This window comes from Herpailurus yagouaroundi, unplaced genomic scaffold, assembly GCF_014898765.1.
Source record: "Herpailurus yagouaroundi ecotype Mexico unplaced genomic scaffold, PumYag 181, whole genome shotgun sequence".
Taxonomy (NCBI): domain Eukaryota; kingdom Metazoa; phylum Chordata; class Mammalia; order Carnivora; family Felidae; genus Herpailurus; species Herpailurus yagouaroundi.
Window position 1 is genome coordinate 15,162,091 of NW_024412412.1, and position 27,204 is coordinate 15,189,294.

The window sequence follows — 27,204 nt, forward strand, 5'->3', positions numbered from 1 at the left end:
CCATGAGATCCATGACCTGAGCCAAAATCAAGAGACGGACACTCAATCGACTGAGCCACCCAGGTGCTTCTCTTTGTCGCCTCCTTTAGCAATGCTTTATTTTAAAATTTGATTCTTCATAAAATTTCTTACATTTGGTCCTTCAGATTTATTTTCCAAGTCTACTCTTAAATATGTAGTGTTCACTATTTGTTAGTGTCCAGTTGAGAAAATTCAGAATACATTCTTTTCAGGGTTCAGCTTCTGCAACATGTTGTAAGTATTAATTTTTCATGTAAGCTGTTGTTTCCTTTCTAACTGTACCTGTCATCCAGAAACAAGGTGGCATTATACTCTACAAGTGTTTGGGCTGATTTTTATCGTGGCCTAGGATAGGATGAAATGCTGTCTTCTAACGACACAGATTCATCAACGTCCTGGCACACTGATCTATCAGTTGCTAGTTATCTTTGTATCTTCCCACTGAGTTGGAAAAGGAAAGTACAGTCTGTGAAGTTAGACTAGTTGTGTCACTCATAACGTTAAAGGAACTTTGTTTTTTTAAACTTTCACTGCCTGTCACGCTTCATATCTCATGTGAAAGGTACCCTTCTTATAGGGATTTTTCCCTTAGTGCCTTGTGGCGCATGAGAGCTGACCCACCATTTAGAAGCATTTAAGTAGTTTGTGTATTAGTGTGATAATTAAAGGAACAAAATGTTATCGTGTCCTTTAGCTCCTGAATGCAAGACCCCAGTGACAGTAAACTAGGTCAAGGCAAGGTATCAGGGAGAGTCCGTCTTGGTCTTTGAAAGTGAATCCCCTTTACCTCCCAGTCATGACTCATTGACCAAACCAGAAAGTTCAGATGGAGCAAAGCAGCAAAATAGCAAACATCATGGTGTGTGATCACTGTCGTGTGCTGCTGATACTCGCGATGGGCACTAGACCTGTCTTCTTGTTGACAACAGGTAGGTTGAAAAATGTCTCCTTGGAAATTTTATTCAGCCTTCCCAGTTGTAATGGGATGGACTTAGCGTTTGGGAAGATTGTTGAACAACAGAGGAACACAGGTTGGAACGTGTTACTTGGCAGGCATAGGTTAGAGTAGCAAGTCTGTCTGTTGGTCTTGGAGCTTCAGGTCACCCTTGGGACACTTCATGGTGCCACTACTGATTTGGAACATAGTGGAGAGGAGGTCGCTAATGCCTGTGTCTAGGCAGAAAAAGAGACATTAAGAGCATAGATTTATATGTTGAAGGGGACTGACGTCTGCTTATTGTGGGACGTAGGGGTTTAAGATAAAAGAACTTCGTATTTGGGGCACCTGGGTGGCTCAGTCAGCTAAGCGTCCGGCTTCAGCTCAGGTCATGATCTCGCGGTCCGTGAGTTCGAGCCCCGCGTCGGGCTCTGTGCTGACCGTTCAGAACCTGGAGCCTGTTTCGGATTCTGTGTCTCCCTCTCTCTCTGACCCTCCCCCGTTCATGCTCTGTCTCTCTCTGTCTCAAAAATAAATAAACGTTAAAAAAAAATTAAAAAAAAAAAAAAGAACTTCGTATTTGACAGCCATATGTGTTAGAGGGGCTTTATAAAACCCCTTCCAGTGAAAACTGATGAACCCCAATGTGAAAACATTGTTGCTTCATGATCAACTGGGTCGATTGTAGAGCCTCTCTTACCTGTGAGTGAAAAGTTGCATCCCATATGTGTTGTTAAAATTCAACACAGCACCATTTAGCTGATGTATATTCTGCCGGAAATGTTGGGAGGACCGAAAGTCCTACAAATTAATACTTCATATGAGGAGAGTGCCAGTCTTTTATAAGCAATAGATTTCCTGTTCATGCTGTGGGCAGGGCCATTTTTAATATATATTATGGCAAGTTTCTTTTCAAATACAGTTTTCATATTTTTACTATTCCCGTTGGATCTGGATTATGTTGGTGGTTGGAGACACTGTTGGTGTTATAAAGCTTTACAAACTGTTTACAATGTCCTGTAAAATACCCACTCACTCTGAATGGAGAAGGCATTTCTAACATTGGAATAAGGTCTTTTATATTAGCTGACAGATACTTGCTTGTGAGTTTTTTCTGTCCATCCTGAAAATATACAAATACCAGAGCATACATTTATAAGGATAACATTTTATTTGTTAGGTCTGAATAATTCTAAATATCCTTCAAGGAGAAGGATGAGTTGCCTTCTTTGTCTTCAGAGTTTCTTCATACTGTGGGCCTGATAAATGGGGCAGTTCTTACAGTACTCTTGAGTTACACTGGCAAAATTGTGGAGTGTGGAACTCACATCTAATTATTCTTAGAATTCCTTCTTTGTTCATATGTGCCATGCCATTGGGAAGTAGAAGTAAATCAGTGGGAAGTAGAAGTAAATACTTGGGCAACACCAAGTGGCCATCTAGGAAGTGCCAAAGATAATTTGGTTACAAAATCACCCTGACAGTTTGCTAAGCGTTTCCCCCCGTTGAATTTGGGGTTGTCAGAGAAGCCTGGCTATGTTTTGTACGTCAAAGTTCCAATCTGAGAATGATTGGAATCTAATATCTGTATTAGAAATCTGACGGCGTAATAGTCACAAAAAACAGTGATATAAGGACCATTTGGATATCGTAGCCCCTCCAAAAGTGAGGCACGCGTGTGGTATTATAACCACCACTAACCATGAGTACTTTAAAGCATAGTCAGTGCCATTGAAAATGTTAACAGTTTTTGTTTCCTAGGTTGTTGTTGTTAGAAGAAATAATGCTCCCCTAATGAAGAACATCAAGTTCTGCTGCTTGGGGTACCTTTGTTGACCATGTCAGGGGGCGGAGTGGGGGGCTTGGTTGTTTCCATGGTGTTTGGCTTGAGAAGGGTGGTTATTGTTTCAAGTTTTCTGTCTTGCTAGCCTTATGCTTTCCTGGTCCTTTGGCTAGAAAGAGCAGGCTTCTTTGGAGGCCTTTTTCTTCTTTTGGTGTGTACACATTGGTGTTTATGAGTGGCTCGTTTCTTGGCATTTTACCCAAGATACATGAGACGTAAAACTCAGGGAACTCACTGTCACATCATTCCCTGAGTTCTGAGGTTGCTCCCCAGACTTCCTTTTTCTGTCCACTTTCAAAGTCTTGTACTTGCTTTATTTTTACCTTTTTTAGAGAGAGAGAGAGGATGCAAGTGAGCAAGGGGCAGAGAGAGAGGGAGAGAATCCCATGAGGGTTGAGAGAGAGAGGGAGAGACAGAGAAACAGAGAAACAGAAGCGGTGTTCACCCAAAGCGGGACTCAGACTTGCAAACTGTGAGATCATGACTTGAGCCAAAGTCAGATGCTCAACCGACTGAGCCACCCAGGCACCCAGAGTCTTGTATTTGCTCGATAACGTCCAGCTTTTTAGCTATACTTAGCAGGAGGGGTAGGGAGAAGTGTATCTACTCCATCTTGGTCCCTATAGTGTTTTTATATCAATTAAACAGAATTCCGTTGGACTTAAGAAACATAGCATGAATTTCAGATGTCTCTAGAGACACACAGAGTGATCTCTCTCGATCAGTCTTCTTCAGTGGAAACCCTGGGCCTGGATCATTTTTTAAAAAATGAACTTTGTCTGGTTTAATATTCAGCCAGTAATGAGTATTTTTACATACAATTGAATGTACTTATTTTAGGACTCCAGTTTGATGAGTTTTGACAATTGTATACATCTGTGTAGCCATCACCACCATTAAGATATCAAATATTCTCATTACCCCCCAAATCTTCCTTATGCCCCTTTGCAGTTGATAGAGTCCTAATCCCTGCCTTAGGCAAGTATTAATATGATTTCTCTCAATATAGCGTAGGTTTTGCCTGTTCTGATCCTTTATTTAAATGGAATCATATAACATGTACTCTTTCACCTGGCTTCTTTTAGTCAGCAAGAGGCTTCTAAGGTTTATCTGTGTGTGTATTAGTAGTCTGGTTCTTTTTATTGGTGACTACTGTTCCACCGTGTAACCACACCTCAGTTTCTGTACCCGTTCACCTCTTGATGGGCATTTGTACCCTTTCCATTTTAGGCCATTATAAATAAAGGTGCTGTGAGCAGTCACGTGCAAGTCTTTGCGGGGGGACATATGTTTCCACTCCTGTTGAAAAAGCACCTAAGAGTGGAATGAGTGGCTCATACAATAAATGTATATTTAACTTAAGAAGAAACTGCCAAACTGATTTCACAAGTGGCTGTTCGATTTTGCATTACCAACAGCAGTACGTGAGAATTGCCCCCCCTCCTTGCCCTCCTTGGGCTCTGGCTCTCGTCCTTGCCACCAACACTGATGAGGAGATCCTTCCAAAGCCAGTGTGTTTTCAGTGCTAGGCTCAGCCAGAGGCACTTCTTGCTAAAACTAGCCCACGCTCCTACCATTCCAGCTCTTTACACACCCTTGCACTGAAGGGTTGAGTCAGGTCAGACCCTGGGGTCTTCCCTCAACACACACCCACAACCACTCTCCCCATTTGACTTTCGAAGTCTGGATTTTGATCCAGCAAGTCTTTCTCAAGCCCGAGACCCCTTTTTGTCAGCACAGGGGAGCCTTCTTTGAGGGAGAACTAATAGTGCTGGGTATCATTAGGAAGCCTAGCCTGAAAGAGATATTAAAACCAAAAATCATTCGGAGGGGCAAGCACGGCAGAGACCAGTAGATCCATCAGCTCTCAGTAATCTGGTAGGAGGCAATGAACAAGATAATTTTGTAGCTCTTTTAATCCCAGTAGACCTTGGAAGGTTTGTAAGTTACTGACTTTCAAAATGTGCTTCATCTCATGAAGCCTATTAATAGTAATACAAAGTCGTTTTTTTCATTGAAAATGAGAAAATAAAAGGTTTCATGCAAAAGAAGTATTCCTTAATTAACACCATGAATTCGATTTCAATTAATTTGAAAATAATTTTTACCTACCTCTTTTTCTTTACGGTAATAATAATGCAGGAAATTAAACTTTGTTTGGAAAATCCCTCAACCCACCTGACACCGGCTAGTATTTTGTCAACTGTCACCTACTCCTTACACAACCTGCTAGGATCTTACTCAGCCGATACTTCCCTCCCTTGACAGCCAAGGCGGACCAGTCTGTGGGAATTTTGATCAGAACATCACTGCAAGAGGCCCGGAGCAGGGGGCCAGGTGACTTTCCTCCTAGCCGGGCCTTAGTTTCCCCATATTTAGATTGAGAGTATTTCTAAAATTAGATCCCAGGCCACATAAGCTGCATTCCTCTGGATGCCCGTTATTACCTTAAGATGTCTGCAGGACAGACAGAATGCAAAGTGTCTGAGATGGTGAGAGAGGCTTCCCCCAGGGCAACACATTTCCCAGCAGGACAATATTCTTTCAGGGTGTGGCATCTGAAAAGGGTGATGTGATTCTGTAAACTATCTAGCAAGAAGAAAAATCACCTTGTGAGTTTCCAAGTGGATCAGTTGCTGATTCACAAGGTGTCTACTACGTGTCGTTTACCCTGTGCTAAGGCTTAGCCCTCAGCCCCCTCTTGGAGCTGGGTATGAATAAGCACGTATCATTGGCAGAATTCTTATATGTTCTTCCAGTTTCTGTCCCCTGGTGTCCGCGCCCCAGATGATTCTCTCCCTCTGAGTGTGAGTGAGATGTGGGAGCCTGATGGCATTTCATCCTGTGATTGGGTTGGGTGACATGGCAAAGGGAAGGGATTCTGCAGATGTAACTAAGGTCTCTGATCAGTTGGCTCTGAATTAATCAAAAGGGAGACGATTCTGGGTGAGACTGACCTGAGCGGCCACATCTCAAAAGGGGATCTGGGCCTTCTCTGAAGGGAAGAGATATTTGAAGGGAGAGAAAGCCTCCCGCTGGCCTTGAAGAAGCAAACAGCATGTTAGAAACTGCCTGTGGAGGCAGCCAAGTGGCGAGGACCCAAGGGTGGCTTGTAGTTAGAGAGTGGCTTCTGGTCAATAGCTAGGAAAACAGGGACTTTAGTTCTGTAGCTATAAGGAATTGAGTTCCACCAACAACTCCGATGAGCTTGGCAATGGCTTCTTCCCTAGTAAACACCCAGAGAAGAACATGACCCAGCTGGCATCTTGGTTTCAGCCTTGTGGGTCCTTGAACGGAGAACTGCGCCTGGAGTCCAGACCCCAGAAACTGTGAGAACAAGTGTGTGCTGTTTGAAGATGCTGAGCTTGTAGGGGCGCCTGGGTGGCTCAGTTGGTGGAGTGTTGGCCTTCATCTCAGGTCATGATCTCACAGCTTGTGGGTTCAAGCCCCGCGTGGGGCTCTGTGCTGACAGCTCGGAGCCTGGAGCCTGGAGCTTGCTTCGGATTCTGTGTCTCCCTCTGTCTCTCTGCCCCTCCCCCACTCATGCTTTGTCTTTGTCTGTCTCTGTCGGAGATAAATAAACATTAAAAAAATTTAAGATGCCAAGCTTATAGTGACTGTCATCAGCAGAAAATGAGCATGACAGGCACCATTCAGCACTCATCTTTGCCCAGCTTTCTGCAGCAGCTTGCACCTTCATTTCACAGCACTAGCACAGTGCTTTGCACATCGTAGGACAGAGAATGCAACCTTGAATTTATGAGGTCTAAGAATCTGATGGAAACCATGAGAGATCCCTTAGGGGCAAGTACATGAGCTTTGATGCAGGACAGAACCGATTGCCTGTGATGCCCTAAGCTGTGTGCTCCACAACCGCTTTGCAAGGATGATATTATTTACTTTGGTCATTTTACGAATAAGAAGACCGATGCTCGTGGAGGTTAACCAAGACGCCCGAGGTCGCGTAGTTAACGCGCAGAGACGTCAGGCTTCGTGGCCAGGTCTTGAGGACTCCAAAGTCAGTGAGCTTTCCATTTTACAGGGCTGCTTCCTCTTCCTCATCTCCACTCTGTTTTTGAGTTCCTGAGGGCCACAGGATCACCCTGCCTCCCAGGTGCCCAACTCTGGCATGCCCAGGCGTCTGCTTCTTGCCTAGAGCAACACTTGTCGCCCAAACGCTCCTCGTTGGTCCTCTGGCTCATAGATGTTTGCTGCTACTCACGCACGACGCTGTGGGCAGATGCTCCTAGCTGACATCCCCCAGCTACAGCACCTCCTGCTCCTTTGCTTTCTGGATCCTACAGTCACGGGTGAGAGAAGAATAGAGTTGGATAGAAAATCAGGAAGAAAAGTTGAGAAAGAAACCTATGAATAGGTATCTGTCAATTTTCAACCCGCCCGAGTTGACTCCCCAGCCCGGTAGCCTCCAACCCTGTCCTGGGACTTGTTCGCCTTCTTATTTTGGCTTCTTTAAGTGATGCCACGAGGTACAGCTCTTGGCCGCCTTGAGAGCAGGTTCCGGCAAATGAGGCTCTCGCATTTGTTCAGACTGTTCTTAAGGATTGGAGCTCATCTGTTCCTCCGCTCTTTCCTGCAGCCATCCTCAAGGAAGGGCCATGCTATCGCCCAGTGCTTTCTGAGCTTCTGTCAGCTTGACTGATACACCTCCCACGAGCTGCTTCAGCATCTCAAAAGGCCAGAGCTCTGACAAGCACGTAGAAGGTGTTTCTGCGATCTGTTTTACAGATGCATGCTTTCTGCCAGATCCTAGCGCGTGCTTTAGCTTGTGTTCTTCTCTGGGTTTCCTCGGGAGAAGTAAGTAGTAGAAAGAGCAAAGAATTGAGAGTCAGAAATACCTGGGTTCGTGTTCAGGCACTACCACCTATACAGGCTGTGTGACCTTAGGCAAGCTGTTTAAGCTCTGATTTTTCATTTCCTCAGTTATAAAATTAGGAAAATAATACCCACCTCATAAGTTCGTGTGGGAATCACAGGAAACGATGTTTGGAAAGCCTCCGGCATGGAGAAGTCACGCAACCGGGCCAACTGCTATGATAAGCACATGTGGCAAAATAATGTTAGGAAATATTAACTGATGCGTTCCCATCATCCGCGTCCACACTTCCTTTGACTCTGTTACCCTCCCTATTCTCAAACTGTCCACTTAGCTGTTAGACATGAGGTCTTCGTGGCCCCCAGGAGAACTGTTGGCAGCGGAAGTAAGAATGAGGGCATTATGTCTTGAGTTTGATGTCTAAAAGCTGAAGCTGACACAGAATGAGTAACTGTTGTGCTTCCTCCGTCCCCTGCATCCCTGAGGGTAGGTCACAGTCCTCTGAGCTGAGAAAAGGAGGACATCTAATAAGGAGAGTGCCAAAGTGAGTCACTGGTGTGGGTCCCTGCCCATTTCCTGCTCGGAACCCTGAAAGACACACTCCCACAATACCCTTCCCTCCATCAGAGTAGCTGTAGGAAAAGCAGCCTCACAGACAGACACTGGGCCTGTCCCAGAAGGGCTCAGGAGACAGCTAACTAATCTTCCTGTGTGGTCTGAGGGGCAGTTAACTTTGAGGGGTGCAAAACACGCTCCCCCAAAATATGCCTCTTTGACGTAGGATTATTTTGAGTAACTGCAGACGCAGGCGAAGCTCCGAAAATGGAATAGGAGTTACTTTTTTTGCAAGAGAAATGGGCATTTATTTATTTCTGTTTTATTTGTTTTTGAGAGAAAGAGGGCAAGTGGGCAAAGGGCGGGAGGAGTGGGGGGAGGGGAATGGGAGGGGACAGAGGATCCAAAGCGGGCTGTGCCCTGACAGCTGACAGGCAAGCCCGATGTGGGGCTCAGACTCACAAACCCTGAGGTCATGACCTGAGCCGAAGTCGGACACTCAACTGACTGAGCCACCCAGGTGCCCTGAGAAATGGGCATTTATATAAGGGAAGTCTCCACCTGAAAGCTTGTCTCCCTCTCTGTACCATGAAGGGAAGGATGACTCTTGATCATAAGAGGCTTAACTAGACCGTAACTAGACCACCTCACCTTTCTTTCTTTTGTCTTTACCTGAAGATGGTATTTAAGCCAGTGCCTAGGCCATCTCGGGAAGTTATTACCCACTTTTCCCTGGGGATCTTCCTTTTATACACGAGGTATACCTGTTAGTAAACTTCTGGGTTTCTTTCTCTTGTTAATCTGACTTTTATGACAGGGGTCTCAGCCAAGAACCCAGAAAGTTACAGGAAAAGTTCCCTTTCCTCCCTACAGGGGCCTCAGGGATTCGAGGACACACAGTGGTAGCAGAGTAACCGTAACAGCAGAGGCTCAATGGGAACGCAGATATCTCAGTGGATACCAGAGAGCACAAGTGATGGGGACAACCAAATGGGATGAGGTAAGTCTCCGCCGGACCCACGGGACACCTGTGACAATGGAGAACCAGATACCTCCAGTCCTCCAACCTTCTCCTACCTCCATGACACGATGCTTCACCAACTCCAGGCAAGGAGAGAGCCCCAAGTTGGCTGGGTTAACTCTGAATGGATCCAGTTTGCCCTGAACTGATGAGTTTTCCACTACCAAGTAGAACTGAGGTTCAGGTAACTTGATTTATCAACAGAGTGCTCAAGTTAATTTGTATACCCACCAAATGGGAGGCTGTCCCAGTGAACTGAACCTCTGAGCAAGTGTGTGTGTGTGTGCATGTGTGTGGACACACACTCACCATCATGGGATCACTTCCTGCTGTGTTCTCCTCTAGTAGTGATCCCCTCTTTTGTCAGGAGCCCTGCCACCCTGTAGTTCCTCAAAGGAAGTGATTCTTTTTTTTTTTTTTTTTTTTTAATTTTTATCAAGTTCATTTATTTTGAGAGACAGAAGGTGGGGCAAGGGGCAGAAAGAGAGGGAGAGAGAATCCCAAGCAGGCTCCGTGCTGTCCGCGTAGAGCCCAACACAGCGCTCGAGCTCTCCAACCACGAGATCACCATCTGAGCTGAAATCAAGAGCTTAACTAAGCCACCCAGGCGCCCCTCAAAGGAAATGATTCTTATACTGGGGTTAAAGGCAGTTTAAAGCAAACTCACAAGTTTATTGCAGCTTGGGTTTTTTTAATGTACACAATTCTAGGACACAGCCATCTACGAATTGGAAAGTACAGCTTTCTCTTTCACCTAGGATGTTTGCCTTTCTATCTAATCAGCTGCTAAGTTTAGCCATAGGAGAAGTTAATTTTTAAGACTGCTATACGTTTCCTGCTTGGGTCCCTGAAAGATAACCCTGAAAGATCCCTGAAAGACACTCCCGCAATACCCTTCCCTCCATCAGACTAGCTGCAGGGAAAGCAGCCTCACAGACCTGCTGCCTGTCCCAGCTGGGCTCAGGAGACAGCTAACCCTTCTCTGTTGTCTGAGGTGCAGTTGACTTTAGGGGTGCAAACTTTGACTGGCTCTCCTTACATGTGCATTAAAAAGATACCATTTGTACACTAGCCTTGATTGAAAGTCATCCAAAAGATCCTTGTTGACAAGCAACAGTGTGATTCAGCTGAAGCTGATGTGAATTTATCAGGGTGGGAGGGGCAGAGGCAGAGAGAGAATCTTAAGCAGGCTCCATGCCCAGAGCTGGGGGGGAGGGGTGCGGTGGGCAATGGGGCTCAATCTCGTGACCGTGAGATCACGAGCTGAACCGAAAATCAGGAGTCGGATGTTCAACCTACTGAGCCACCCAGGTGCCCTTGCTAGGATAAAGTTGCAAGATAAAGTGAGGCGTATTACATTTTTTAGAGTTTATTTGAGTCGAAATGGATTTGAATCGGCAGCACTAAACCAGAAGTGGTTAGGAGCTCCATAGGAGCTAAGGGAAAGACCACAGAAAAGACGCAGAAGCAAAGTAAGGAAATGACTTGATTGGCTCTAGCTGGACAGAAGCCTTGTTTGGAAAAGTCGGCTGTTTGTGATTGGTTGTCCTTAGGTTTTGACTTCCTAGCCCTGAGGCGTGACAGGCTTAGGTTTGGGTTTGCTTACGTAGGCTGTCTGGGCAATAGAGTCACCTCAGTCCTAATACTTATTTTTCAATTCCAGTTGGAAAATATCCTTTTGTTTTAACCTCCTGCCTGGCAAGAGCTGAGCTGGAGAGAGCTGGAAGGCCGGGTATCGAGATGATCAATGACAAGCCAAAATGAGAGTAACAGTGGTGCCTTTAAATGCTTACTGTGAGGGTATGAGCAGGAGGCTGACTGAGGAAAGCACTGGCTCTCCCAGTGTTTTGTTCTTCCCGGTGGAACAGGGCAGGCACCAACAGGAAGCCCCAGACAAAAGACTCCTACCGTTTTGTGAAGAGGAGACAGGGGAGGGGGGTGAGGGGTGGACTGGGAGTGAAAAAAAATGAATGCTGAGTCAGAGTGAAGGAAAGTGCCTTTCAGAGTCCCCTTCCCCCCAAGCCTAGAAGGTGGCCTCTGCAGAGGTGTCTGAAAAATGACTCAGCCATGGGCCTCCCAATAAGGAGGCCTCCAAATGGAGGCAAGAGGGCTAGGAATGCAGATATCTGTAAGAGCATCGCCGGCCAGGAGGGTCTGAGTATCCCTGCAGAGACTCAGTTCGGTGCACACAGATACTGTGTGTGCAGGGAGGTCAGCTTTCCCCCATGCGGTCTGCCAGGTAAAGCCTCTGTAATTCCTAACGTTGGGCCTGAGAGATCACACATAGGGTTGCGACCTGGAGTCAGACTCCTCACTTCTCAGCAGGACTTTCGCATCCACAACCCAAGACCTAACTGGATGTCAGTGGAAAGAGACTTGTGACACCACACAAAGAGATTTCAAGTGCGCATATCTTAGGTCTTCTGAGCGTCCGTCTGTCTTCTAAACCCTCATTTGTTCATTGGCGATTTTTCCACATATACTTCCTGAGAACAGATATATAATGACCGTTGGCTGTATTATCTTGACCTTTGTTACTATTTTCCTTTAAAAACACAACAACGCGAAGAGGCACTGGTTTGTTAGAATGAGTATCAACGACCTGTTTCCCTTCATCTCGTATTCCAGTGTTGTGATATTCATTCCCCTCCACACCCACTCACCATGTAAACCCAGTGAGGAAATCAGCATTCCCTCCAGAGCGCAGTGTGCCCCAGATGGGGGTTAAGAGCTGTCCCTGAAAAGCCCACTGATTCTGACTTAGCGTGGCTTCCTCTCTTTGTGGTGTGGGGGAAGCTGGTCATACCAAGACCTATCAGTTGGCCTGCCCTGGGAGTGGCCAGAAGCAGCTGTATACTTTTTACACTGTTGAGTCATCAAGGTTTCCTTTGCTTTTGACAGATAAATAAGTGGAGATTAGGAGGCTTCCAGAGGCTACCTAGGATAAGGCAATTTAGAATTCACACACCCTGGAATTTTCTTGGACTCAGCTTATCCTTATTGACTTCAAAGGGAGGGAACTAGCCTCTTACCAGGTGTTCCCTGTTTATTTCACCAACCATCTGACAGACTCCAGAAGGGCATGAAATGTGTCTTTCAGCTTTATAGTCCTAGTACCTAGCACAATCCCTGGCAAAGAAATGATGAATACTCAATGCATATTTGTTCAGTAACAACTTGAGGGGTGGCCGGGTGGGTGGCTCCGTCGGTTGGGCGGCCAGCTCTTGATTTTGGCTCAGGTCATGATCTCACAGTTCGTGCGTTCAAGCTCCAGGTGGGGCTCTGTGCTCATTGCACAGAGCCTGCTTCAGATCCTCCGTCTCCCTCTTTCTGGCCCTCTCCGACTCACGCTTTCTCTCTCTCTCTCTCTCAAAAATGAATACATGTTAAAAAAAATAAGAAAACAAACAAAATAACTTTAAGTTCCCCAGAGATCCTCTGCACGCTCAGGACTGAACCTGCTAACGTGGCTGCCGAGGTCATACAGGACCTCCCTTGAGGTAGCTCGGCAATGTGGTTGAGTGGGTAGGCCCTATAGCTAGACTCCTGGGTTCAAATCCTGGCCCTGCTCCTTCCTTTTGTCGTGGCTTTGGTCCAATTACTTCAGCTTCCTCCTTTGTAAACTGGGGCTGTCTCATAAGGTTGATAAGAACAGAATAGGAGTTAATATTTAAAACCACTTAGAATGGGGGCGGGCATCAAGTTGGGAAGTATATGTGCTGATAAGTAAAGAAAGCAGTTTTCCTAGTTCTCCGGACATTTTCAATGACAGCAAACTGATGGCTATCTAAATAACCTGCCGTCGTTTTGTCGTGCTTCAAATTCATCAGACAACTCCTCTGTCATTCTCTGTTGACAAATTCTCATGTCGCTCCTACAGGAAGAAAGATATTATTGCCCCCATTTTATTTTTTTTTTATTTTTTTATTTTTATTTTTTAAATTTTTTTTTTTTAACGTTTATTTATTTTTGAGACAGAGAGAGAGCATGAGCGGGGGAGGGGCAGAGAGAGAGGGAGACACAGAATCGGAAACAGGCTCCAGGCTCTGAGCCATCAGCCCAGAGCCCGACGCGGGGCTCGAACTCACGGACCGCGAGATCGTGACCTGGCTGAAGTCGGACGCTTAACCGACTGCGCCACCCAGGCGCCCCATTGCCCCCATTTTAGAGAAGGAGAGGCCGCAGTCCAGCCTGGGGAAGAGGCAGCTAGCTAGCTCAATACAACCGGCGCTCCCTCACCTCATGAACCCCAACAGAGGAAGTGTAGCTGTGGGAGTTGGAGCAGAGACGGGGGAGTCTGCATTGACATGAGTTGTGACAAATGTCCTATGAAAAATATTTCTTAGTCATAGTTTACCTGTGAGTTTCCCAGGCTGAAAAATGGGTCGTTTGCAAACCGTAACACCTCTGGAGACAGCGGCACATGTTAACTCAGGATTTCCTGGATGTAGTCGATGCCATTGGATATGCCACGCTCTCCAACTAAGGTAGTTCTTATCAACGCGGTGATCTGAAGGGACTTTTTACATCAGGGCTTCAACATAAAGTAGATAGTCTTAAGGCTCTCAGATGAACTTTCGTAAGAAGCTTCCATCCGGGACTTGAGTTTTAGGAAGACATTTGTGAAGAGAATCTATTACACAGAATTTAAAAGTTTTAGTGGTTAACTTTAAAGGATATGAATGTATGATAGTGGCTCTGAGTCGAGTCTGTCTTTCTTTTTATGTTCTCATTGGATAAACCAAACCACTGTTTTCGTTCAGCCATCTCAACCTTTCAATTCTGCTCCATGCTTGAGGGTGTATGAGGGGATGGGATGGGATAGGGAGACAGCAGGGATAAATGAGATCCTAATTTTGTATGACTATATACTAATAATAGAAATCTAAATGAAATTTAAGTGATATTTGACTCGTTTGACCATCAGATATATCTAGAAAGTTCATATTCCATTTCTTACAATAAGATTATTGAAGTTTTTTTTCAGGAGGCTAACAAGTTGATCAATTAGGGATAAAGTACCGAAAGTAAATGGAAGGATGAAGTCTGTCCATTAAAAGCGGATTTTAATATTTAAGTCATTAAATTTTGTGTCAGCCTGGGTTGGGACAAGGGAGTGTTGAATCAGACCGTAGCTGATATGCACAAGCCAGACACATCCGATTTTTTTTTTCCCTCATTCCAGAGTCTCAAGTTCATTGCAGGGGACAGAGAGCCATGAAGGGTGAATGGGGAGCAGGAGTTGGGGAAAGTGGGGTGAGACTGTGCAGGTGCAGAATAAGATTTCAGTAAACAGGCTGCCTCCACCCCTCACCCCAGCGGTAGTCCAACTCATTCTTACAGATTTTTAAATAGTAGAAACCCAACAGATACTACTTGAAAATTTTATTTTTCAATCATTTCCATCTGAATTTGCATCACCAACGATGCTTCTGGACACCAGTGTTCAAAATAGACACGGACTAGGTAGTGTTGGCTGGAAACAGGGATCTACTATTTCTATATGGAGCTCTTGATTGCATTATTATTATTTTTTTTAACTTGTATGTTTATTTATTTTTGAGAGAGACAGAGCATGAGCCGGAAGGGGCAAAGAAAGAGAGGGAGACACAGAATACGAAGCAGGCTCCAGGCTCTGAGCTGTCAGCACAGAGCTGGATGCAGGCCTCAAATCCACAAACTGTGAGACCATGACCTGAGTCACCCAGGCACCCCGATTACATTGTATTCTGATTCAAAATTGGAAATAAACAACAGCAAACACACACACACACACACACACACACACACACACACACACTAAGGTTTTGAGCAGAATCAGGTTTTTTTTTAAGCTTTAAAAATGGGGAAGCATCTTGGAAAACTTGAAGGTCTAGAAATAAATGCTGTAAATGAACAACAGGATCTAGATATATTGTAATAAACTTACTTATTCAGGGGGCGCTGGGTAGCTTAGTCGGTTAAGCTTCTGACTCTTGATTTTGCTCAGGTCATGATCTCACAGTTCATGAGTTCGATTCCCACATGGAGCCCCATCCTGACAGCACACAGACTGCTTGGGATTCTCTCTCTGCCTCTTCCATGTGCACGCACACTCTCTCTCAAAATAAAAAAACTTAAAAAAAAAGTTGTAATTTGGCCAAGATCACTCTACTATTAGTGGCCTAATACAGACTGGGACCCAAATATCCTCGTTCCTAACATCCACATGCACTTACTTTTGATTTTAACCTATTATTTCCTAATCATCTATGCAGTGGACTGACTCAGACCCTCCCACATTGACATTCACTTTTTTTCTCTTGCTCAGGATCAACTGAAAGTTAGATAAATACAGAAAGAAATGAAGACTTGGAATCTTTATTTTATCTATGGAAAGTTCTGGCAAATCACTGATGATGACATACTAATGGTGTACAGGGAAAACTTTTGGTAAAAAGATTTCTGTAAAAGGGAATTCTATGCCATTCTAGTTACTGCTGCTTCTCGCTGCCCAATTCTCATCAAGGAAGGACATTTTTTTTTTTAACGTTTATTGATTTTTGAGACAGAGAGAGACAGCATGAACGGGGGAAGGTCAGAGAGAGGGAGACACAGATTCCAAAACAGGCTCCAGGCTCTGAGCTGTCAGCACAGGGCCCGACGCGGGGCTCGAACTCACGGACCGCGAGATCATGACCTGAGGTGAAGTTGGCCGCTTAACTGACTGAGCCACCCAGGCGCCCCAAGGAAGGAGATTTTTAAGAGTACAAATTTATTTCAGGTGGCAAGTGGAATTTTATTCTAATGGACTAGAGTAAGAGTAGCACTTCTCAAATGCTACATCAAAGATTCAGATTCTGATAGCAGCATGTATAGGTTTTTCCCCCACACCATTAATCAATTCTTAGACACTAGCTAAGTAGATGTTTTTCACTGCAGCTTAATTCTGATACTGTCTACCTGGAGATAGTATCAGATGGCACAGGTTAAGGTCTCAGTCCTGCCAACTTCAAGTTTAGATTGTCACCTCTGCTTCTGATGGTGGGCTAGAAATCAGAGGTTCCACTGATCCCCTAATGGGTTCTCTTAGTGAGATCCCCTTCTAATGGGTTCCATTAATTAGCTAGAGTGGCTCACAGAACCCAGACCAACATTTTATTCACTAGATTGCCAATTTTTTGTAAAAGGCTAGAACTTAGAAACAGCCAGAGGGAAGAGATGGTTAGGGCAAGGTTTAGGGAAGGGACGCAGACTGTCCATGCTCCCCGGGTGCACCATTCTCCCCACATCTCCATGTATTCACCAACCCGGAAGCTCTCTGAACCCAGTTCTTTTGGGTTTTTATGGAGGCTTTATTACGTAGGCATAATTGATTAAATCATTGGGCATCGGTACATCCCCTTTTCTTGGGAAGTACTTTCCTTTAATCTGAGATGATGTCCTTCTTTATTTGGGGGCCGAGGGGTAAATGAGAAGGTGGGTTAAAATGTCTTTTTTTTTTTTTTTATGAATAATGGTGATAATAGATAGTGTTCCAAAAATGTTATTTGGCAAAACAAAAAACAAAAAACAAAAAAAAAAGATTTTTTTTACATTCCATACAATCAAAGGTTTGTGAACACAACTAAATTTTGTCACATTATCCCATTACTATACTCCCTCATATTGAATCTCATTTCAGGGGCGCCTGGGTGGCACAGTCGGTTAAGTGTCCGACTTCAGCCAGGTCACGATCTCGCGGTCCGTGAGTTCGAGCCCCGCGTTGGGCTCTGGGCTGATGGCTCAGAGCCTGGAACCTGTTTCCGATTCTGTGTCTCCCTCTCTCTCTGCCCCTTGCCCGTTCATGCTCTGTCTCTCTCTGTCCTCAAAATAAATAAACGTTGAATCTCATTTCAGCAAATCAGGGCTTACATGGATGAGGCCACTCCCACCATCCTCACCTCTTAGGTCCATGACCTCATTTCCAACATGGTCTGCTTCCTGCTACTTGGTCCCTGTACTCAGTCACATCATTTTCATGATCAGATTTGCCCCACTTTCCACTCATTCTCTGACCACGGTCTCCCCTCATTTCGTCACATTGTTCCACTACTGGCCCTACAACAGATATTCAGATTTATCGGGACCACCAGGCTCTGGACCACTCTTCATATTCCCTGCATTTATACCCCTTCTGTTTCCCCTGCCCTCTCTAGCTGGTTCACATTCTATGGTTCATCAATTCAGTAACTCATTTTTCAGTATCCTGAAGTCTGTGGCTCCTCTGTATTTTTTTTTCAAGTTTATTATTTATTTTGCAAGAGAGGGAGGGGAGGGGCAGAGAGAGGGAGAGAGAAAATCCATGAACCATGATATCATGACCTGAGCCAAAGGCAGACGCTTAACCAACTGAGCCATCCAGGCACCCCCTCTGTAATTTTTTTTTTTTAACAAATGTGGGCAAAGGTCCAAAGTCGGATAAAACCAACGCATGCCAATATCCAAGCAGCTGAGTGCACCAGATAAAATCATGCCAACGGGGCGGCTGGAGCCACTGTGGATTCATCATCTCTGGTCTTGAGGAGGCCCTCGGCACCCCCCAGAGACCTTCCTGAGCTTCTCTGCCCAGCTCCCTCTCCCGCTCTTGACAATGACTGTTGCAAACTCTTCTTACTCTTTCAACCTTTGATCCCACTGTCCCCTCCCTAACTTGGAGCAGAGTCCTTGCCTTCTACTTCACAGGAAATATAGAGGCTATTATGAAGGAACTTCCGGCCACAAAAACTGTAACCCTAGCTTCCTCAGCACCCCGCCTCACATTTTCCTGTTAAAAAAAAAAAAGTCTCCCCTCCTCTTTCCCACAGTTGTTCAGGTTTACCCTTCCTCACTTCCTGCTCTAGCTACTCCCTTCTCTCTCTCCCGTCCTTCAAAGCCAATTTCTCAAGTTTCTTATACTTGTTAGTTCCGTTTCTTCATTTTCCACTCATGTATTGATCCACTCTTAGCTGGCTTCTGTCTCAATATTTGCAGAGTGCCCTTTGTCGGGCTCACTTATAACCTCCTGTCACAAATCCAGTGCCGTTAAAAAAAATTTTTTTTTTTCTCTGAATTTTTGGTAGTTTGTCACACTGGCCACTTCCTCTGGAACGTTTCTTCCTGTGGCTTTCTCAGCCTCTACTGTTTTCCCACCTTTGACTTTGTCTGTGGTCCTTTGTCTCCTTTTCTGGGTGTTCAAATGTTGGTGCTTCCTCTTCCCACGTGTAGTCTCCCTGGGTGGCATCTCTAGACAAAGCACCTCCAAGGCCTCTCTCTTGACCTTGTCTACTCTCCCCCTTGTTGACTGTCCTCCTGCCACAGTGGCCCCATTAATGCTTCTTAAACCTGCCAGGCAGAAACGGGTTTTTGGAAATTCTTTGGTAAAATCAGTGAATTAGCATTCAACCTGCTGGCCAACCATGCTTCCCTCTAAGGCTGTCAGGTCTCCAAGCTTACATTTAAGTCACACAGGGGCGCCTGGGAGGCTGAGTCGGTTGAGAGTCTGACTTCAGCTCAAGGTCATGATTTCGAGGTCTGTGAGTTCGAGCCCCGCGTGGGCCTATGCTGCTGACGGCTCAGAGCCGGGAGCCTGCTTTGGATTCTGTGTCTCCCTCTCTTTGCTCCACCTGTGCGCGTACACACACACACACTCTCTCTCAAAAATAAACATTAAAAATTAAAAAAAAAAAAGTCACATAAAAACAAAGCAGAAGGAGATCAGACAATGGATTCTTTTAACTCAGACATGCTCCTTAATACCTTTTGTACCAAGCTTAAATTTGGTAAAAACATTTTCTTGAAAGGGAGATGTCTGCCTTTTCTGAATATTCCTAAATATCTCAGTTCCACAGGTCTTTTCATTATCTTTTTTTTTTTTTTAATGTGTTTTATTTAGTTTTCAGAAAGAGTGTGCAAGTGGTAGAGGGGCAGAGAGGGGGAGGGCAGAAGATGCAGGCTCCTCGCCCTGTGCTGACAGCAGCCAGCCGGATGTGGGCCTCGAACTCACAAACCCTGAAATCATGACCTGAGCCCAAAGTTGTTTAACCAACTGAGCCACCCAGGTGCCCGTCCCCCACCCCCGTGCCTTTTTTTTTTTTTTATTTTACTTCCAGGAGAGTTAACATACAGGATAGTATATTAGTTTCATGTGTACAATATAGTGATTCAACAAGTCTATACATTACTCTGTGCTCATCATGATAAGTGGACTCTGAATTCCCTATCACCTATTTCACCGCTTCTCCCACCCACCTCCTCTCTGGTAACCACGTTGGTCCTCTGTAGTTAAGGGTGTGTTTTTGGCTTGTCTCTTCCCCCCTTTCTTCATTTGTTTCTTAAATTCCACGTATGAGTGAAATCATATATTTACTAAGTCTTTTCATGGCAAGTAGAAAATCGATCAAGAAACTAATATTCTAGTGTGTTCCTTCAACAACAACCAAAAAACTGAACTGAGAATTACTTTGGGGTCAAGTTCTAATATTAAGCATGTTATGATTTTGCAACTAATACCTACAAAGTTCGAGGCAAAAAAAGAAAGTTAACAAGCTTAACAGAATCCTGTAACATGGCTTTTGGGAATGTATGGTATCCTCCCCACCGCTCCCCGCTGTGCTGATTTGTGTTCTCATTACTGAAACAGTTTTGTGCCATTTCCACCCCCCTTGATTTAATTTCACGTTTGAAGGCAGGTATGAATGGCGCAATAAAAAGGAGGCATTTATGTCAAGGGGTTTTAAAATGGAGCTGGGAGGCCATCAAGGTGGCCCTTCTGCACACACCTCACTGGGCGGGACCATGAACTTCTGTACTGGGCCAAACAGCAAATATTCCAGGGAAAGGAATTCCAGGGAACACGGGCAGGTTGGTACCGTAATGAACCAACGAGTGACAGCCTTAGCAACAACCGTGGTTAGCCAAGGTTAGTTTTCTGCTGTCAACACCAATCAACATTTTTTGCAAACATATGCAAGCCTTCCCTTTTGTCTGTTTTTTTTTTTTTTATGTTTATTTAGTTTTGAGAGAGAGAGAGACAGAGCATGAGCAGGGGAGGAGCAGAGAGAGAGAGAGAGAGAGAGAGAGAGAGAGAGAGAGAGAGAGATACAGAATCTGAAGCAGGCTCCAGGCTCTGAGTTGTCAGCACAGAGCCCGACGCGGGGCTCGAACTCATGAACTGTGAGATCATGACCTGAGCTGAAGTTGGATGCTTAACCAACTGAACTACCCAGGCGCCCCCCTTATGTCTTTAATAAATCCTGATTTGTGTCCCTGGGGGGCCAAAATTTAGGTTGCCACCTAAAACGTGCTCCCACGTTGCCATTCTGAGACCCAAAATAAATGTTTTTGTTTTATTTCAAGTTCTGCTTCTTTTCTCAGTTGATATAGGTAATACATTGACATGGTCCTCAACAGTCCAAATGATACAGAAAAGTGAACACGTGTGAAATCTCACTTCTGTCCTGTCCGCGTCCACCATTTACATTTTTGTTAGTTTCTTCTTCTTTTTTTTTTGTTTTTAAATCCTGCTGGTGTTTCTTTAGGCAAATGCATATTCTTATCTCCCTTCTCCCTTTTGACACAAAATGCAGCATATTATCTATAGTGTTCGGTGTTTCATCCTTTTCTACTTAATCACCTATGTTGGAGATCTTTACCTATCAGTTGAGGATCTTCCTCATTCTTTCACAGCAAATCATGTTCCATCACGTGGTTGTATCACAGTGTATTTCACCTGTCTTCGTGACACTTGGGTCGCTGTCATTTTTTTACCCATGAAAAGAGTGTTGTGATGGATAATTATGCCTATAACTTTGTACATATACAGATGTATGGGTAGTTTGAATCTTAAGAAATGAGATTGCTACTTCAAAGAGTAAATAATTTTTTTTTAATTTTTTCTTAACGTTTTTATTTATTTTTGAGACAGAGAGAGACAGAGCATGAACAGGGGAGGGGCAGAGAGAGAGGGAGACACAGAATCTGAAACGGGCTCCAGGCTCTGAGCTGTCAGCACAGAGCCCGACTTGGGGCTTGAACTGGCAGATCGTGAGATCATGACCTGAGCCGAAGTTGGACGCTCAACCGACTGAGCCACCCAGGTGCCCCTCAAAGAGTAAATAATTTGATAGGTATGGCTGGATTCTCCTCCACAGGGAATTATACCATTTTGCACTTCAACCAGTGGGAGAATGTATTTCCTTGTTGCCTCGCCCACAGAATGGTGTCAAACTTTAGGACAGATGTTTGATTTTCTTATTATGATGGAGGTTAAGCTCTTTATGTGAGTGTTAGGGACATTTGGTCTTTCTTTTTCCGTGAACTGTGTCCACACCCTTGGTCCTTTTTTTCTTTTTAACATCTCAAGTTTCTTTGGATAGTAGGGAGATTAGAATGGGCTGGTTTTCTCAACCCATTACAGAACTATAGCTTTAAAGAGTCTTTAAAAAGTTATTTTTAAATCCTCTATTTCTTGGAAATAGGAATCCCCTATTCCCAGTTAGGATAATTTAATTTAGTTTTCTGACTTATAGTGTAATATGTGTATTACAGAAATACTGGAAGAAATTTAAAACTGCATGTTTGCCCTTTCTTTTCTTTCCTTTATATTTCTTTCCTTTCTTTTTTTTTTTAGTTTGTTTGAGACAGAGAGAAAGCACTACCAGGGGAGAGGCAGAGAGAGAGGGAGAGAGAAAGAGAAACCCAAACAGGTTCCACACTGCCAGTGCACAGCCCAACGTAAGGCTCAAGGGGCTTAAATTCACAAGCTGTGAGATCATGACCTGAGCCGAAGTCTGACACTTAACTGACTGACTGAGCCACCCAGGTGCCGCCATTTTGTTTTCTTTTTTAATTTAAGTTTATTTATTTGAGAGAGAGAGAGAGAGAGAGAGAGGAGGGGAAGAGAGAGAATTCCAAGCAGGCTCTGCACTGTCAGCACAGAGCCAGACACGATCCCACCACCGTGGGGTCACAACCTGAGCTGAAAGCAAGGGTCGGACGCCCAACCAACTGAGCCACCCAGGCGCTCCTTGGTTAAAAATGTTTTTAACTACAGTCACTAGCACAACATCAGAAACGACAACAAAAACTTGACCATGTTGGTAATTTTAAGTTAAAATTTATGTTTTGAAATAAAAAATCGTAACAAAAGTTTACAGAACAGTCACACAGATACCATTGCATGCTTCATTTATACAAAAAAGTTCCATAGTCAAAACAAAGAGCTGTCATTTATAAATGTGAGTTCCTTTCTTTGAGCAAGAGATAGCTTATGTGCAACGTGAGACGGAAAAACCAGGGAGACCTGGTGACGCGGCAGCGGCCCAGGGCCTGCCCGAGCGCTGCTTCCCCTGCGCCAGGGGAGGGGAGACTGGCTGCCGTCTCAGGTTCTGTGTGCGGTGGGCCTTTCATTTCAGAGAACAGGACATGATTATAACCGGATCATTTCCTGTGTAGACTTCAACAGAAAATAGCTTGCTTAAAAACCGTACTACAAAGCATGCTATGCTTTCGGCTGTGACGCTCACCTTCTTTGGAAAATTTCCAATTCAGACGTTTCTGCTTTGGTTTGCTTTCTTGGAGATTCATCCTCCACACGCACCAGTCCATACGAAACAACTAACTGGCGGTGGTTTTTCTGAAGCTGGTCTGTGGCCCCGTCTCCATCACATCACACGGGCTGTGCCCGCCGTGTCTCTGCTCAGGTCAAACCATCTCCTAGTTATGGAGCACCCAGCTGATGGATTTATTGCTTCTTCGTTGCATGACACTGTTTACTGTGCCCGGTGTGTTTTAATATATTCCTGCAGAATTTCGTCAATTCGCGCTGCTATCAGCACGATCCACAGTTTGAGGTTTTTACGTAACTGCTCTTTAGGTGCTCTCCTGGTGAGAGCTCAGCGGATGGGCCCGGGCGCAGACATCAGGACCGCGATGCTGGTGGATGAACTCTCTCTGGCACTTCGCACTTCTGACCCTGTCTCCCTCCACTGACGCCGCATCTAGCCTCACAAGAATCAACGGAATTTGCGCACACTGCCTCTCTAGCAAAACACTCAGTTTCTTTTTCAATAGTAAACGTGACTTTTTGCCGCAGAAGACCTGCTCAGGACCAACATCACAAAACCATGCACTCAGACAAATGATCTAAAAGTACAGGGGCCTTATCTCCAAATACCGATTCTAAAATCAAGGTAGGTCTTTAAGACTTTGACCGTGTCCATGGGTCCCCACAATTCTAGGACACCTTATTCCACATCAGTAGGTCTATGGTGTGACAAAAATGAGAGTGCATACTCTTAAATGACAGCATACCAGGATCACTGAAGTTCCTAACTACAATGTTTAACGTTTTCTGTATTTCCTTAAGAATTCATAGCATGGCATCACTAAAACTTGCTAATTATGTGAGCAGTTAATTTACAAACATTTCCCCTCACAATGATTGTGCCACTATTCACTTTTATTTATCCCTAATTAAGTTTGATTTCAACTACCTGATTCTGAGTTTGAGGTAGCCTCATAATTCTGCTGCTATGAAAGTGCCATGTTCCAAAATACCACTTGAAGTATTAGATTAGATCTAAATGAGAGAGGAAAACAAAGCAGTTAAACCTTTTCCTCCCTTGGCATACAAACTAAAAAAAAAAAAAAAAAATCATCCATCTTTAGTGATAAAAATATAGTTCTTTTGTGAGCATAGACACAATACATGGAATCTGTTTCTTTCCATGAAAAGCAGAGTCAAGAGAAAAGGACTCAAATTCTAGAGCTACCTTTCGGTTAACCCGAGTAAGAATGTGCATGAACTCAAGCTTGTGAGCATACAGTCTGAGCATCGAGCAAAGTGACTGGATGAACCAGGATCCATCCTTGGAATTTCGCCAGGAGTAGTAACCTACAAGGCAAAATGTAACCAAAATGCCGTGAGTGTCTGATGTTATAAATTCCCACATAATCGTCAAGGAGAAAACAAGCATACACTTCCTCAAGCAGGGCCAGCCCTAAAAAAGAAAAGAAATGGCGCCTGTGGTGTCCGGGGAAATGACACTAGAGGGGACAAAAGTGTGCTGTGTATATACCCCTGCTCGTGGCGAGGAAACGAAGAGTTGTGAACTACCTTCCCCGCTGAATTATGGGAAGCTCTCTTCTCTGGGTCCCCCTTCCCGCAGGGAGGGTAGAGGGTAATGTGCAGAAGGTACAGAGGCAAACGTGTGAGAAGCACCACTGGGGTAGCACAGTGTTGCAGTCAGATTATTGACTCATCCAAGATAGAAGCTGCTCGTGTCTGCACACACATTTGAGTGTCCTAAATGCGTCTACGAGGCATCTGAATGAAGTATGATAAAGACATTACAGGGTATTCAAAAACTCCAAAAAAGGGTAAAAAATGTATGTATTGTACTTTTTTCAGATTAACTCTTGGATCGACTGCTTCTAATTTAGAAACACTTTACCTGGAAACATGTCCTGAGGTCAAAAAGAAATCATACTGAGCGTATTTAAAAATGTAACATCGTTTAAAAATGCATCTGTCCTCAGGGGCGCCTGGGGGGCTCAGTCGGTTAAGCGTCCGACTTCGGCTCAGGTCATGATCTCACACTGTGAGTCCGAGCCCCGCGTTGGGTTCTGTGTTGACAGCTCAGAGCCCGGAGCCTGCTTTGGATTCTGTGTCTCCCCCTCTCTCTGCCCCTCCTCAACTCACACTCTGTCTCTCAAAAATGAATAAACGTTAAGAAAAAAAAAAAAATTAGAAAAAAAATGCATCTGTCCTCCATTTCCAAACTTTGTGACACCCTGAGTTAGTCGCATAATAAATAAATCACACAGTCAATCAATACTTATTTATATGCTGATGGGTTTAACACAAACCACATTTCTTTTCCCTTGTCATATACTATTAAGGTTTGTCTTTTTTATCTCCCATCTCCCAAAGAATTCCTGGAAAACATACCTCTCTCCTATTCCAAGAAGTGGAGGAAGCTCTCACAATTACCATACCTGTGACAAAATGGTACATATTGTGTTCTGCTACTAAATCACGATAGTGCTATTCTGCATTACCCTATAGCCTCCTATCTGGCATTAAGTTCATGAACGGCACTGTCCAAGTACGCTTCCTTCTATCAGCAGATTTTCCAGCCAGACTTCGCTGAAGACAACCTTCAGACACTTCTCTGTAGCTAAAGTTACCTGAAATACAGCCCCGTTAGCTGTTCATGAATATCAAAATCCTGACAGCCTTTGGAACAGTTTCTTTGTGTTTAAGATCTCCAGGTAACATTCACTGTTTGTACCCTTACCAGGGGCTGTGGAATACGCATATAAGAAGTCGGCTTCCACTGGTATTTTCTGACAGGCGATGTCATCCTCGGTACCACTGTCAGTCTCAATGCCGCAGTCGAGTTCCGTGCCTCGGCAGGCCTAGAAGTTAGAAAATAAGCATTTACTAAAAAACTGTTATGTGTAGGGCACCTGGCTGGCTCAGTCGGGTAAGGGTCCAATTTTGATTTTGGCTCAGGTCATGATCTCACTCTTTGGGAGTTTGAGCTCCATGTTGGGCTCGGTGCTAACAGCATGGAGCTTGCTTGGGAATCTCTCTCTCTGCCCCTCTCCCGCTCATGCCCACTCTCACTCACTCTCTCTCAAAATAAATAAACAATAAAAATAAAACACCATGAGTGTATACACATAACTGTGATTTCTTTTTTAACTTTTTTTGTAACATTTATTTTATTTTTGAGAGAAGAGAGAGAGAGAGAGAAAGAGACAGAGTGCAAGCAGGGGAAGGGCAGAGAGAGGGAGACACAGGATCTGAAGCAAGCTCCAGGCTGTAAGCTGTCAGCCTAGAGCCTGATGTACGGCTCGAACTCACAAACTGAAATCATGACCTGAGCTGAAGTTGGCGCTCACGTGACTGAGCCACCCAGGTACCCCTACACACATGACTGATTCCTAAGAAATGTAAAGGCTGTGTAAAAATGGATGTTAACTATGAAGAATATTTTTGATAAAAATCTAAAATGAACATTTATTCTAGATCTCGTAAGTGGTAGTTTAAATGAATAAAAAAGTTAACATTAGTTCAGTAGCTTCTGGGAGAAAAAAATAATCCATCGGCTAATCCACAAACGAGTAACTTAATCCCTGATTAATCCTCCATCACCAGGTTATTCAGTGAAAGATTACCTGAATAATGAAGAGTTTGGGTTTGCCGGTTAGACTTCTACAATAATCCCCTCTGAAGAAACCTGTTAATTTTTTCAGGTCAACAGGTCCGTTTGTTCCATAAATGATTCCTTCATCACCGTGGCTTAGAAGCACGCAAATAAAACTGCTCCTTTTGCTATGATCTTCTCTAGAAACTGGAAAAACGTTTATAAGTAAGGAAAATAAACAAAGAAAACCCAACACAACTTCACTCACTCATCTCCTAGGAGACCGCACAGGAGAAAGATGAAGGACTTGAAGACGGAACCGAGAGGTCACCGAAGCCCCACCTGTGCCAGACAGCACAGCTCAGACCATTTCGGGGGGGGGCACGACTACTCTTATGTCATTTATATACAATGTAGGCTTATAAACAGTATGACGCCACCATTCTTATGCTTTATGGTTGTAATTACAGCTACCATCATATAAAGTTGGACCGTGAAGGCGGGTCACTCTTCATTATTTCTTACCACTGTCCAGCAACGCCACAATTTGTTCGCGTGTAAGATCGTTTTTATTCCTGACTTCGTATTTCAAGTTTGTGAATGTTTCTCGGAGGTTCGCCGCATCCACATCTGTACCAGACCGAGATGGCATTCCTGGAAAACAGAAAGGATTACTTAAATTGCATTAAAAAGAAAAAGAGAGTAATGGCTCTGTATGAATTATTCAGCGCAATAAATTTTTCTTTTCAGCTGTTAAGAAAATTCAGTTACTCTGATTGTTGGTAACACTAAGTCTCTTTAGTTTCTTGGCATATAAGACACTTCATAATACAAGCTGTA

General features: G+C 44.3%; 1 protein-coding gene and 1 long non-coding RNA gene across 5 annotated transcripts in view; one reads left to right on the forward strand and one right to left on the reverse strand.

The window, feature by feature from the left end:
* Nucleotides 1-7,245: 7,245 nt before the first annotated feature.
* Nucleotides 7,246-26,939, forward strand: LOC121039675 (uncharacterized). Its single transcript, XR_005794926.1, has 3 exons — nucleotides 7,246-7,616; nucleotides 9,064-9,190; nucleotides 26,835-26,939. It is a non-coding gene; the product is annotated as an uncharacterized LOC121039675 (long non-coding RNA).
* CASP3 (caspase 3) overlaps nucleotides 13,604-27,204 on the reverse strand; it is a 32,664-nt gene continuing 19,063 nt past the window's right edge. For 2 of the 4 annotated variants that reach the window (XM_040489909.1, XM_040489908.1), the window contains exons 4-7: nucleotides 26,890-27,018; nucleotides 26,396-26,571; nucleotides 25,510-25,630; nucleotides 22,310-24,104 (exon numbers count right to left, since the gene is read on the reverse strand). In XM_040489909.1, the coding sequence (XP_040345843.1) occupies nucleotides 23,875-24,104; nucleotides 25,510-25,630; nucleotides 26,396-26,571; nucleotides 26,890-27,018 (656 nt within the window). In that variant the 3' untranslated portion in view covers nucleotides 22,310-23,874. Of the gene's footprint in view, nucleotides 13,845-22,308; nucleotides 24,105-25,509; nucleotides 25,631-26,395; nucleotides 26,572-26,889; nucleotides 27,019-27,204 lie in introns of those variants that run through there. The other 2 variants (XM_040489910.1, XM_040489907.1) reach the window with 2 other exon arrangements.